At 42.9% G+C, this 14,771-nt stretch overlaps 1 protein-coding gene across 1 annotated transcript; it reads left to right on the top strand.

The window, feature by feature from the left end:
* The first annotated feature begins 388 nt into the window (after nucleotides 1-388).
* LOC117611279 (uncharacterized) lies at nucleotides 389-7,692 on the top strand. The gene is made up of 5 exons (XM_034339233.2): nucleotides 389-419; nucleotides 611-792; nucleotides 4,915-5,078; nucleotides 6,503-6,704; nucleotides 7,660-7,692. Exons 1-5 carry the CDS (start codon nucleotides 389-391, stop codon nucleotides 7,690-7,692), a joined length of 612 nt encoding a protein of 203 aa, XP_034195124.2.
* Nucleotides 7,693-14,771: the final 7,079 nt, after the last annotated feature.

Here is a 14,771-nt window from a genome sequence, read left to right as displayed (position 1 = left end):
TTTTCTCTGTGAGTCTTACAGTTTTTGTGTAATTTGTTACTGGATCAGTGTTCTTAATAAATAATTATCGATTAGATTCTAAATTATGTTAAGGGGATTAAGTACACTTTCTACACTTTGTATCAGAGTTTCATACATTTAAAAAAAAAAAAAAATTCATTTTAGAATATCCTAGTTTGATGAAAGCGAGACTTCGGTATCTCTCCGTCTGTGAAATCGTGTGCGTACTCGTTTTTAAGGGCACGGTGTATAGTTCGAAAGAAGAAAGTACCGGAGGAAAGTATAAACGAAAAAAGGGGTCACTGAAGCCGTACGAAGTGAATATGCGTATAGATATAAGCAGCTTGACCTGAAATGTCTGTTCGATTATTCCTACTGACATGACGCGATGCCAAAAAAAGACACGTGTATCGTGTTCGGTATTAATAATCAAAACTTTTTCGTTACATAGAGACTGAAAAAAAAATTTTATCGTTATAAAGATCAGCTACTTTCGAAAGTAACATTCACCAGGAGCTAGCAATGTTTATCAAGAATTTACGAAATATAAAATAAAATTATTTCCTCTGAATTGAACGGTTGTGTCATTATGGAATTTTATTTTTTTCAGGTATGTTGGAGAAATGGGAGTCCCTTACGACCAGAGTCGAGGAAACACAAATGGCGAGCGCGCTTCATCGCGAATTGACAGCTTTGCAAACGGAATTCAAAGCAGCACACGACAGGCTCTTCTCTTATGAAATCGCATTGGAACAGCCGCACGTGTTGGATGAGCGCATCAATCGTATCACGGTAAGAATTGTGTAATCGCTAATTACGATGCAAATAACACTGCACGTAGCAGTTCTGTCTCGTTAAGCTCTCGTATAGACTCGAGTATCAAAGTCTGCGCGAATAAAAAATTTGAATTCGATATAAGAGCGCATACTTTCGCGCGTTTTCTTTCAAACGTTTCTGGTTCGTGTCTAGTATAACAATGTCGGTAATGGTTCTATTGTCGGTAAGCGAAGTAGGTTTTCCTTCACCGGTCGGAGCTAGAACAGAAATTCACTATACCAACTATGAAACAGGAAACCCTTTTACCATGTTTGCGACCTGTAGATGGCGGTATGTTGTTCCGTTTTTTAAAGTGGGAAATAGACAAGCGCGCGACTAGTATTAGAAAAGAAACATTTAACTTTTTTTTAAAAGTATATCTTCTTCAAATTAATTTGTCTATCAGCAAATTTCTGAAACACTGAAATTTCTTTAACTTATTGTTAATTCATTTTCAACAAGATACATTTAATTACCATTGAATTTGATAGCGATCTATGCGGAACAAGCTTCGGCATTATTAAAACCATCGCGGGAAGATGGTCGCGGCGCAAGTAGGGTGGGACGAGTTGAAAGTAGGCGAAATAGAAGTAAGAAAAAGAGGGAAAGGGGGTGGTAGCGTAGAGGGTTGAAGTCGGGAAGTGGGCGTAGAGGGTGGCAGCGAAGGAAGACGCAGAGGAAGAGGAGGGAGGGCAGTCAGGAGGCAAGGATAGAGGCAGAGAGTGGCGTAAAAGCGTAGTCGTGTCGCACGTACGCTCGTCTGACGGCGACGTGCTCGGCATCGCAACTCGCGAGTGAACGCCGAGCGAACCTAGCCAATCCTCTGAGTTTCCAACCCCCGAGAGTCATCCCTGCCTAACTTCCCAGCCCTCTCTGGAAACCTCTGGAACACCCTACACCTCCACCTTCCGCTCGCCTTCTCTGTCGGTTATTTTCTACGATTTTCTCCACCGAAGACTCTCCTTCTCATTTTCGCCTTCTTCACTTTCTTCCCTTCGATCCATCGTCCTCCACTTTTTTCCTTCCTTCCTTCATCTTTTTCTTGTTCGGGTATCCGGCTTCCCCTGTATCCCCGACATTATCCTTGTCGGCCTCATTGCGAAGACCAAACACATGCTCCCTATCTATCATCAAGATGTATTAGCGTCCAACATTTGCCGGCTGAACTGGTCGGTGTGCTGCATTATGCAGCAGGTAACCCAGACGCGAGGATGTCTGGCCACCAAACCTGACATGATCCATCTTGTTTTACATGTTTCTCCGCGGGTTGTACCAGCCTTGCGAGACGTAACAAATAATCTGCATTCGATAGAGTACCTAATTCCCATTTTCAGTGTTCGCAGACTTGGCTCGCACGGACGCGAAGCATGGAACTTTTTCCTCTAATCAACGCCGTTTATCTATTTCTAAAGCAACGATACGATTGACCTGAAAGCCGGTCAATCGAATGGTCGCATTCAGTTCCGTGTCGAGTGCCGATTCGACGTTAAATCGTGGACGAATCGATTAACCGCGATCGTTCACAGGTGCAGCGACGGCGACGAATATATTTGTCATGCACGACGTACGAGGAAAAGCGCGACGGAATGAGCGAGTGGCACGGCGGCTTGTCGCGCGAATCAGCATGGTATGTACAACCGCGTGTATTATGCATTCGTAAACAGGCTTCGATCGAAGCCAGTGGCTGGCTATTCCGGACAATCGTGCCCGCGACTCGATCGCCTCTCCGTGTTGGACCATTGATTACGTTATTGCGTAATTCCAGACGAACATTGCCTTTCGATATTCCGCTCATTAGCGCTCGTTCCCGCTTTACTCTGCGTGATCCGCCTCTGGACGCGTTCTAAGCTCCGACCGTGAGAAAAGTGCTTCGTTCAGGATCGTGTACCTTTTTTTTTCCTAAAAAGAATGAAACAAAGAGGTTTAGGAATAGTATCGAAGAACTTCAGTCTATTGTTCTTGAGTCTTTTTTCGTTGAATGGTTAATTGAAATGTTGGCAAATTTTCTGAACAATCATAGAGTTGATGTATCAGCAGGAAAGACAGGTAAAAAGCTAATTTCTCCGATCGAACAGGGTACGCGTGGCCATGAAGAGAGACAGGTCTGGTAGCCTCATAGGCATGCAGAGACCGAACGGCAGCCAGCCGACCGCTCTATATACCGAATTCGAATCAATTGATTGGCTGTTGATTGGAAATTGAATTAGATCGGAATGTGCGTGTCTGCGGCAGGTCGGGCTGGGAAAAGGAAGTAGGGAAAAGCAGGAAGGGTAGCAGGCTGAGGGAGGGAAAGAGGTAGAGGGTAGAGGGTTGGTGTGGAGCTTTGGACTGGGGCCCCATAGGGAGAGGGGGGGTTCATGCGGTGGGTGGTTACGGGTATGGAGCGGGCTGCTTCTGGCTTCGCGATGTGCCTGGAATATCAATGCCAACCACTTTTCGTTGCGACCGCTGTTGGACAGCGTCCATCTTTCTCTTCATCCCCATGATTCTCCTTCTCTAGTTTCCAAGAGCAAGCCGACTGTCCATGCTGGTACGCACATCGAGCGTGAACCATCGCGTCTCGCCATCGCTTTTCACGCGTCTGACCTCTTTGATACCGTGCCCGGAATCACGCCTGTATCCGTCGTTTACTCGTGCTCGGCTTTGCATAAATTATTGCCTCCCATGAAGAATATCGATTCGCCGTCGAGTCTTTCGCGAACACTTTACTTCGAGCTACGATCAAAGCGTTCGGTGAGGTCGCGTTAGTAACCGGTTACCCATTTCTACAATTGAATTTCTTTTACAAAAAAAGAAGGAAAAAGAAAGCGAAAAAAAATTGCTGCTGTGTATACGAAAAAGGTGCAGAGATCGAAATCAAATGATAATGATAGATCACGGTAGCTGTAACGGATGAAAAACGGTACGTGACATGCGTGTTACATAAATCTGATCTCATCAAATCCCATCGACGACATCATAAATCTTAAGCTTTCTCGATGCAGTCGAGAGAAATCCGTTGATCGATGAAGGCTGATAAAAGTGTTAAATCAAGACTGAATGTTCCCACTTTATCAAAACCTGTTTAAACGACAGAAACAAAAATTCATTACTATTGTGTAATTAAAACAATCTACTCTCTCCTATTAATTCACTAGAAACAAAAACGTTACATTTCAAAAAAAAAAAAAATTCCGTCAGTCCCAAAAGTTCCTCGATTTTTCATCCCTCGATTCACCGCCCTGAACTTTCAATTTACCAGAAAGCGGGAGCTAGCTTTTGGTAGGAATTCGTGTTCGTTCGAAGATCGACGTACAATATAAATGCAAGAAGGAAAGAGTAGTAAAGCTTGTCGTTTCTTCGGCAGAAATTACTCGGTAGAGTACGGGTTGTAAGCTGGATGACCGCAAGTAGGACGATCTTTACGATCCTCCCTCGAACACCGGCTCTGCTCGTCACGCGACGAGAGAAATGACGAGACACAGAGGGGTAGGAAAGACGAGGAGAAAGGAGAAACTAGAAGCTCCCGTTTTTGTTCTCCTACGTCTTGCGTCGTCCTCGTAAACCTGGCTTTATTTATGCTGCCCTCGTCGGTCGCCCGCTGCAGTAGGACGACGGGAATGTGACAACGTGACGTGGTTACTCCATCGTCTTATCTCTTGCGCTCTTACAACCCTTATAGCTTCGGTTATGTTCTTCCTGATAAACGTACGTTTATTTCGTTGTTGATGCCGACCTATCCGCTCCTGCATATTATTTTCGTGGTCGACGTAGAGGAAGAGGGTAGTTTGGGTTACAGAGACTTCGATGCTTCTTCAATCACGAGGGTTAATCATTTTTCAACGGATGATAGCTCAATTTTTTTCTTTCCTGGGAAAAATATTTAAGTATCGTTAATTTGAGAAATCGGTCAGTCGGTACTATTATTCGTGAACAAAGCTTCTTTATCCTAGTTGTACGTCAGGATTCAGGTAGTGCGGTAAGTTTTCTTTAGCCTACCACTGCGATCAGTTTATACATCACTTGCACCCCTCGCTCGGTGGCGCGAGAACCGAGCGAGCAATTCGTTTGAGCTAACCGAACAGGGCGACCACTAAAAATGTATATTTAATGTTCTAGACCGAACTGGCTGCGTTGAGGGATCGCAAGGCGGCGATGCTGGCTCTGAACGTCTCCACGCACAGACTGATCACCGATCTCGGTAATTCGGCCTCCTTGATCTTCACGGTTCTCAAAGACGGCGTGGCGGATCTCTATCGTGTTTGGGACGAAACCTTCCAAAAGTGAGTACCTTGTATGAAATTTTTTATAATCGCTTAATTATTAAGTAATCGTTTAAGCATTCAGAATAAAGAAGATTAGAATTACTTTAGATATTTCTTACGGCGAGTTTCTTTTCCTGGTAAGGACGCGATTATCGAGTTTCGAACGGTCCGCTTGAATAGCTGCTTTAGGATCATTGACTGACCGTTGGTTGGTCGACGCGTGACGTTGGGCAAATATTATGAGAGGCAATGAAGCCAGGAAAGCAAACACCGGGAACCCCGTGGAACACCATAGGCAGCAAGGGCTCGGATCTTTGGGATTTCGACCCGTGTCACGGGATTACTAGTTTTAGCCGGGATCGCCAGTTTAAGCTTGGACATTTCTAAAGTGACCGCCACCTAGAGGAAACGTCTATTTGAACAGTTTTTTTTCAATGTATACCCTGGCGACCAGTTTTGCCACTACATTATAGAAGCTCGAAAGGTTGAAAGACTAATGTTACGTCATCGAGAAATAACCTAATTATTAATCATTTAATTTATTTTCAAATTATACACGTGATATCGTTTGCATACATATTCAGATACATGGTAATGTTACTCGAGCCAGATGAAGCAAATCACAAATCTTGAAATTGATATGTGTTTCTGCGGGGGAGGCGCACTGGTCGAAACCTTGTTTTAATTGCCGTATGAGCACTTGATTCCCCTGTCTGATAGGGGTCTGACCCATGCAAAAGGGTTGACCAGTGACCCAGTGGGCTTTTACAAAGGTCACTCTTATCCCTCGGTACTGAAATTCCTATTGTTTGCACGAACGCGCACCACTCTTCTTATACACGACGTACAAATCGACCGTTCTCACCCAACCGATTCGTTTCTTTTAACGTTTCCGTCGCCGTTTCTGTATTCATTATTTTCCGATTTTTCACTTATTTGATTCGCACGCCAATGCGGAGGAAAACGAGCAGACCAGTCTTTCTGTAGGGCGTTCGGATTGGTCTCGGATAAAGTGTTTCTGTTTGCCGATAGTGCCATTGGGGAGATCCACTAATAATTTGACGTCTTACTGTTTGCCGAGAGGCAAAGCCTCTCGTTCTACTTTTTATTGTGTTGACCCAGACTGCGATTTTTCCATTCAATTTTCCTGCTAGCTTTCACCGATCTCGGGAATCGGGGATAACTATCTATCCGATGAAATAGATACTTCATCGACCGAAGAATAAAAACGTACATTTATTTACAAATTAGTTTAGGAATAAATAAAATTTCCAGGTATAAAATTTTTATTCAGTCGTGTCCTATAGAAACTTGACCATTTCTGACCAGGTATTTCAAAGAGGCTTAAAGTTCCTCGATTTTCAATTAGAGGCATAAAATCAGCCCGGTTCATGATCCCAACCCCTCCATGGAACTCAAGGTATCTTAACTGTATTTTTCAGGGGAAATCAACAATTGTGCGCCCTGCAAGCAGTCCAGCAGTTTAGTATACGTTTGGCGGAGCTTCAGTGCGCATTGCGAAGGGATAAAGACACCCTTGCCGTTTTGGACGTTGCTCTGCAAGCAGGGGCCACGTCGGAAGTTGCTTCGTCTGTTCGTCACGTTGCCAGGTTACTGTCCGAGAAACAGGACATGAATTGTCAGGTAAGAATTAAAATTACTTATTAGAAAATCATATGTTTCGCGTTTGTACGAAAGTTGAAAACGATAGGAAGATACCCTCTGCATGTACGAATCGTTATAAAATTGTGCTATAAAATGATAATGGTCCGGTATTTTGAATCCCGGGATGTTCGATTCCATTACAAGGTGGACGTATGCGTCGTCGATCTGTAATGTGTGACGATTAGAGGCACGAGAATGGCTAAAGAGAAGAATTCAGAGGCGAGTGAGGGCCGTTAAGTGCGAGCGTTTTGCATCGTGATCCACGTCTTCGCTCGGATAATGGCTATCCTCGAGTCCACGCTCGGTTTCTTTTATTCCTTTCGTACTTCGATCACGCCTTTCTCCTTTATTTCGCCTGCCTATAATGCCTATTACCATTTATACGGATCTCCCGCTCTCGATGCCCACCCTTGCCTTCTCTTACGTTCGAACAAGCGAGATTACCTCCGCCATTATTCACGCACGAAAACTGATCGATCCAAGGATAGATTCCTGCGTTTCGTGCTTTCTGCGAATACTTTGTTGATCTTCAGTAATCATAGATCGGGAATAATATTCGGCGTTGAAATGATTGACGTGGACGAAATCTTAGCCGATATTCCCACGGTATCCTTGATTTTCAGTCGGTTAGATAGCTGCCAGCAATTATTGAACGTCCTTGGATGGGGTAACGATCCCCGTAGGTATCACTTGTGTGAATGAAACCATTTCCCCGCTTAGATTGGCTGAGATGGAAGAACTCTGGGGATATGGGTCTCGTAAGGAAAGGCGAGATTATAAGACGAATCATGTTTATTGGTTCGTCTTTGAGAGAAAGCTTTTCTCGACTTTTGTTTTTTTTTTCCTCTGGTCGAAGAAGCAAGGGTAGTCCTCCCTAAGGAATCGGAAGAACGTGTTTGCGTTTGGTATAACGGATTCGAAGTTTATGTTGCAGATAAAATATTTAAAAGAAATATTTCAAATCTAAGATGGAAATTATTCAGTTTATAAACGAAATGAATTAAAAGTAATTTAAAGTGATTAAATATTTACATTTATAAAGTCGTATTCAGGGTCAAGTTGAGTGATCTAAATTTTCCGGAAGGAGGTAGCCAAACGAGGGAGAGAAGGGGTGAGATTAGAGGGTACGTTTGACAGATGACACTTGTCGATATCGTGTTTCGGTTAAACGCCATCGCATCCCCCTATTTCCACCATATCCGTCTTGCATTTGCATATAAAGTAAATCTCTTGGCAAGCTCGGCTCGCGTCCGCTCTCTCCGCTTTATGGACTTAAGGAGAAAAGTAGCTGGAGGTGAAGCAGGTGGCAGGTTTGTTATCACGACTTCCGATTGGCCTGGCCGTGTGCTACGCTCTTGTTAGAGAAACGTGCCGCCCGCCACGCGATATTTCCACCTCGACGTTGCTCATTTTTTTAACTCTACCCTCTACGCGATTAGAATAACTGCTTCCCGGCCGGATACGTGACCAACGGAAGTCAATTATTCCATCTCCTTTCAAACATTCTCGTTGTTTAATTAAAAGCGAAAGGTAATTAACAGGAGAAAAATTAAGATTTTTGAAAGAAGATAGATTGTTAATTAAGTTCTAAAATTTTGTCTTCATATGAAATCATTTATTTATTTATTTATTTATTTATTTATTTATAAGTCATCCTGCGATACACGAAAGTGAGAGAGGTAGAGAAAAGCAAGGCGAGCCGAGCAACTTCCAATTGTCCCCGTGCTTATTTCGCCTGTCTGAAAGACGTATGGCCCGCGACACGATATTTTTACCCTAACAAACGTGTAAGGAACGGGGGGTGGCAACCCCGGGGTGCGTTAGCAGCAGCGTAGGAAGCTGTTCGACCGACGCGACGCGACGCTGCGAGCGTATTCAAAGTCCCGTCAAGACGAAGTAATCCACCGGGCTGACTGCTCGGTTTCGTCGATCTACAACACTCGAGGGGATAATTTCATGCACTCGACGTTACATCTTTCTTTCTCCTCTTTCCGATACGACGACCCTTTTTAGCGAGCTAAGAAACGCTCGACATTATACGACCTTACCCTCATCCCTCGTCTCTCGCTGATTCTGTTTCAAGGAATTCTGATTGGAACGATAAAACGAAAGGGGGTGGCTCGAGATATGTAATAACTTCTACCGCGATGCTGATTCTTCTTCCGTTTAGATTTCCTCGGGACGATGAGCTTCAATTAGTTGTGCTTTTTCTTTTACATTGTATATTTTTCTTTTCCCGGAAGTCCTCCTTTAAACACAGAAAGGAAAACGTTGCGCGAACATTAAATTTCATACGAACTCGTGATGGTTGGTCTGAGCGTGAAAAATCCATAAATTTTGATAGGCATTAAATAAAATATTAGCGAATAGGTTGGTGGTGGGCGAAGGGAAGTTTCAGGATCGCGTACGGGCGACCAGGGGTGTTGGCTATCTCAGAAGCAGCGACTCCCCAGGGAGCCGGGATCGTTAATCGCCCGAACGATTCCCTTTCCACTCACGTACGGCAATGGGCCGTGGAATCAGCGTAAAAATACAAATTTAATATCGCCGGTGGATCGTTCGACTGACCAGTTGTAGCCTGCGGATATAGCGGTGTCGACGAGCCACCACCACGTTTTTACATCGACTAAAAACCTTTCCGGTTACGCTGAATGTGACATATTTAGATCACTTAAATTCTCACACATTTTAATCCTCCGATAGCGGAGCCAAGTCCTAATTATACGCCACGATCGAATTAGATTAGTCTAATTATAAGAGCGGATGGGGGCAATTTGTAAACCTGACATCTCTCTACGATGCAACATACAACTTCATCGATGCTATCTCATCCTTTAAAGAAAATCCGAGTACTTATTAAATAGTTAGCGAAATATTTTCTTATAATACCGTCAAAAGCGAAAGAATTTCAGGACTCGAAGAACTTATAGAATTCGAAGCTCAGTCGTCGTAGGGCAGTAATAAGGAATTCTCTCAGTTTTCTTCTAGGTGATTGGTCCTTCGGGCAACGTGGATTATCACTCGACTCACTTCGTACCTACTATCCGTTACACAAGAGTATACCGACTTATATATAGGTTAGCTGGAAGGTTGCTACTTGGTACGCGGATCGCGCTTTTCATTACCGGAGCCTCTCTCCCTCTCCTCCCTCTCTTCCGTTGCAACAGCCTAAACCAACCCTCTCTTTCTTCCGCCCTCTCTTCTCGCTTGCTTTCCACCCACTCACCCTTTCGCTCCTGTCTTCCTTCTGATCCTCGCTCCACTCCACTTTTTTACTATTACCACTGCTGTCTGGTATCAACGTTTCGTGTCGCGGCCTTGTGTCCCTTTTTTTTTTGTTCCTTTCCTCTCGTATCCCTCTCGCTTTTCCTCTCGTTCCTTCTCTCGCGGAGGGAACAAGTTCATATCAAAGTTGAAACGGTTACGTGACACAGGTATCAGTTGCGCTGGATGGGGGTGGTTAGAGAAATATCGCGAACCGTGGTTTTTTGGGAAAATCGAACGGTGATCGACGTGTACGATGTTCCTTTATACCTTTTCTCGATTCCGACTGTTGTTTTATGGGTTCTTAACTGAGAAAGTATCGCGGGATTATAGAATCTTTAAAAGTTATATAATAAAGATGTAACAAAGATTAGAAATGTAATAACATATTTTGTGTTCATCGAGTTTTGAGTTTCATTTTAATTTCTAGTTGTCATCGCACAGCCCCGAGTGCCCCCTTTGCTTCCTTTCTTTCACTCACCCTATCTGCCCCTTCTTCGACTATATAATCGTCTTATACGCCTTCCGGTTGCCCGCCGGCAATAACCGACACTGGATTATGCAATATTCGATATCGTATTCTCTCCCGGGGTGTATTTATACCTATCAGCATCTCGCGATCTAATCAGGAGAATGGTTTAAGCACATCCTTTCGTGATTTTTCTTCGTAATCGATCGCCGGGAGATCGGTAGCACGGGCGTGCTCGAAAGTAAATGAAATTTGTTATTTCAAGTATTAACGTGGAAAAATCCTTCGAAATTTTTCTATCATCAGACGTATTATCTATCGCGGAGCCATGTTGAAAAAGAATGCCAAAGGAAAGAACAAGAATAGCGGTGTTGTTCGGGGTGAGTTAAAAATGCGACTCGCGGTGTTCTTGTTGCAGAACTGCACCGAGTTGAAAGACTCGAGCACGGAGGAGGTGAGCAGCGGGGCGTCGACGAAATTCGGCGACTCGTCGCCGATCAGTCTGACCCAGGAAGATGGCTCGTTGTCCGACAGTGGCATCTCCGACAGCGGAAGCGAGCAGGAGCTGAGCGAACGTGAACGCAGGCTGGCTGCACTTCGTCGATTAACGCGCAGTTTGGAGAATCAACTGGCACCGGGAAGCGAGGCGCTCGGCCAGCTTTGGAAAAGAGTCGAGGACACGGAAACGAGACTCCGTGATCTTCAGAAACAGTGCCGGGAACTGATCGTACGCACTGCGGCAAGTGTCGAAGCACGGGCCTCCAAGCGGACGAGCAACAGCCAGGTCCATCACTACTCAGAGTGAGTACCTTTTATTTTCTTTTATTTTTTTCATTAATTTCCCTCGCTTAAAAATGAATCCTTTAACACCCTGAATTTCGTGCATACACGATAGCGAACGGGTTAAGAAGCTGGTTATTGGTAAACATTTTTCTTGGTGTACGGTCTTGGTAGTTTCTTAGTTTATTCAGACGCTTCGAGACTCTCGAGGGAATAAAGAATGATTCTCCTCGGCTCGCATTCCATTTGCATAACGTCGAAATGAGAAGCAAAGAATGAAGGCGTCTATTTAGACGTGGGGACAAGAGCTCGACCCGTTCATAGTTCTACTCCCATAACGCGTTCGCTCATTTGAATATAAGAAGTTAGCTGTGAATGAACGCCTCCCTGTCTGTCTCCTATCCCGTTAAAATCCCGTTCGAGGTCTCTAAGTTATTGGCGACTATTTTAGTTGAAAGTGTACGTTTGCAAATTTATAAATTTTTCCACGTCAAACGAAGGAAAGTAGAAAGTGTGTTTCCTTGTTTTACTTTTCTTCCCGATCCGCTCTTTCAATCGCAATTACTACGAATTCCCATTATCACCGGGCCACCTTATTTAACTTTGTTCGAAGAATGCTTTTTTTTATAGTCGCGTTTAATCACTGTTCGCTGGCTACAGTAATAGGTTTAGTTTTCGCTGTAGCATAGAATGCCGACCATAATGCATCGTAAAAAAAGTTGTAAAAGCTCGTCGCCCCTTTTTCTCGCCTCGCGCACTCCCCCTCTTTTCCCCATTTTAATCATAGAAACACCTTCTGACACCTTGTCACTTATTTTTTCATTTTAAAAAGCTGCGTATCCGCGAAGACACGTATCTAAATGCGATTTTCCTTGAAAACTTACCTTTTACTCGTTTCCCGCTCTGGGTTTCGCCCATGGGATGCCGTAAATTAATTAGCTCGATTAACGCAACACCTTCGACTCTCCGCACTGCGGGATGTTGTTGGTACTAGGTTTTGATATTAATTTAATCTTGAACATGGAGACTAATATGATTATCAAGTATCTTATTTACTTCCTCTCATTCCTTACAGCACAAATCTTAATGCTTCTTTTAATAACTAATTTATTTTTACTATATAGAGATTCTCATATTTTAGAATTTCCAGATCCTCTATAATTATTTATATACATTTTCCTTTTTCCAGCATGCACGAGTTCGCATCTTATTTATTCATCCAATTAATACTTACGCTTCAATTTTCACTTAATTTCTATGCTTTTCAGTCACAATCTGCACACCTGTCTTCCAGATCACTGTGTTACGAAAAAGGCTTAATTTTAAAAAGCACGCATATTTGTATGAATTATCCGCAGTTCCGTAAGCAACCTCTTCCGCCAGAAGGCCAGGATCCTCGTTCAAACCTTTTCCAGATCCTCCACGTTCGAGAAGGTGCCCAGGAGAATTCTCTAATAAACACGATTTTTCTTTTCCTCTGTGTATTTCTGCAGCAAGCGTAAAAAAACCAGCCCGACGGAGATGGCGAGAGGAAATTCGGAGCGGATCACGATGATCACTGCGAAAAGTGGCGTGACGGATGCCGGGGATCCCGACAACGAGCCAGGACTACCTCAAAGTTGGGTCTGGCGTATCCTGAGGGCGGCATTACCCTTTCAACTAGCTCTGGTCGCTCTATTCTGTGCCGCTTGCCTCTTGGAACCTCATTGTTGCGAGGCTGCCAACACTCTAAATCTATCTCTCACCCCTCAACTACGATATGTAAGGGGACCACCACCGGTCTGAGCCACCCAACGCTCGACCATTTGGGTGAACACGTTGAACAGAGCCGAAGCTCTAATGATAAACAGCGTTCGGATCGACTAATTTCTCCTGTCACCTGACTTTGTAGCTTCGTAGAGAGAGAGAGAAAAACGGATTCGTTGATCGCGATCACGAACGCAGGATCTAGAAAGGGGTGGTAGATCGTTGTTAGACACGAGGAGCGCACGATTTTCGGTAAATCGAGCTAGCTGGTACACTGCCAACGTTGCCGGGTTATTGAAATTTATTATCGAGTATTTTACTTCGGTTCCTGTTTTTCAATGAACCACTTGGGATTTATCGTAGACTGCATACAGGGTGTTCTGTGCGGAATTTGAACAATACATTAGAAATATTTTTCTATTGAATGTATTATAATTAATTCTTCATGAAAATAATCGAATTTGACAGGGATTTATCAAGTACACTTTGCAATTTTATATTGATAGTAAAAATAATTATATTTCTGATTTCTAGTATTCAGATTTTCTCAAGTTACTTCGATGATACAATTTGTCCAAATTCCACAGAACACTGCTTAGAATTCATGAAATTTCATCTACATTTTTGAAGAAACACTTGAGAATTGATATCTCAATGAATTGCACAAAGTTATACTCTTTTCATATCAACGTTTACACACATATGTTTTATCTTGTGTCGCAAGTTTGACTGCCGTGTTAATTTCAAAGCACCGTTGGCATAATTTTCGGTCTCGTCGCATTCTTCGAAATTTCCCTGATTCACGCACTGCCAAACTTTCCTGTCAATTGCTCGCAAGCTCAAAGATGCGACGAGAGAACGAGTTCCTCTATTATCGTTGAAACCGTTGGACTTGGTTCCTCTTTTACAGACTGAGATGCAACGACCTGTGCGAAGAAAATGTGCGCTCGCTTGAAGTTGTGATATAAAAGAGAAAAAAAAAGAATAGAAAAAAAAAAATACACAAATGTAATACGTAAAAGTGACTGAGGCGCGACGTAGATAGATGACAATGAGCACTAGGTCAAAAAAAAGAGATAAATAATGATCAGTGAGGATACTTTTTTTATACGTTTTTACGATATTTATCTTTTGTGTAATTGCATTAGAAACGAAGAGGATAAATAAATTTATCCAAATGCAGGATCAAATGCATTGATCTTCGAATATTAATAGAAACCTCTTCGATAACGAGAGATAAGGTTGAGAAGTATTTATAAAGAGAAAACTTTATCTTCTATGCAGAGAGCATTTACAACGAAACGAAAAATTGATCGCTGAATGATCAATAATCTTTTCTATTTGCATAATTAACGAGGTTTCGAAAGTTCACTAAATAAGTGACGATTTTGTTATATAGTATAAATTTTTATTTATATACGTTGCAAATTATATATATACATGTATTATTATTGTTCATAATTTAACGTCAATCATGATGAGGTGACATTTATGGTGTTGCTAGGGAAACAGATATACCGGAAACTCTGCTGAAGTGCAGACGTTTCATTTCCAATCATTTGCATGCTGATGTTGAATGACAGTAATACCGTTTTGTTGTTTTCAGTGATTTGTTTCTTTTGTTCTTTTTTTTACGATGGCTGTTTGCAGCTTACGAGAACAAAGGGGGTGGCATTAAACAATGCCACCCTGGAGGTTGCGATGGGATTTAATTTAATATAACCTGAAAAAAAATTTTTTCGTTTTTAATTTCTTTTCCTTTGTTATTAATAGCGTAAGTATCAATC

Source organism: Osmia lignaria, chromosome 15 (assembly GCF_051020975.1).
Source record: "Osmia lignaria lignaria isolate PbOS001 chromosome 15, iyOsmLign1, whole genome shotgun sequence".
Taxonomy (NCBI): Eukaryota; Metazoa; Arthropoda; class Insecta; order Hymenoptera; family Megachilidae; genus Osmia; species Osmia lignaria.
The sequence above is the reverse complement of the archived record's forward strand: the minus strand, read 5'-3'. Positions and strand labels throughout refer to the sequence as shown.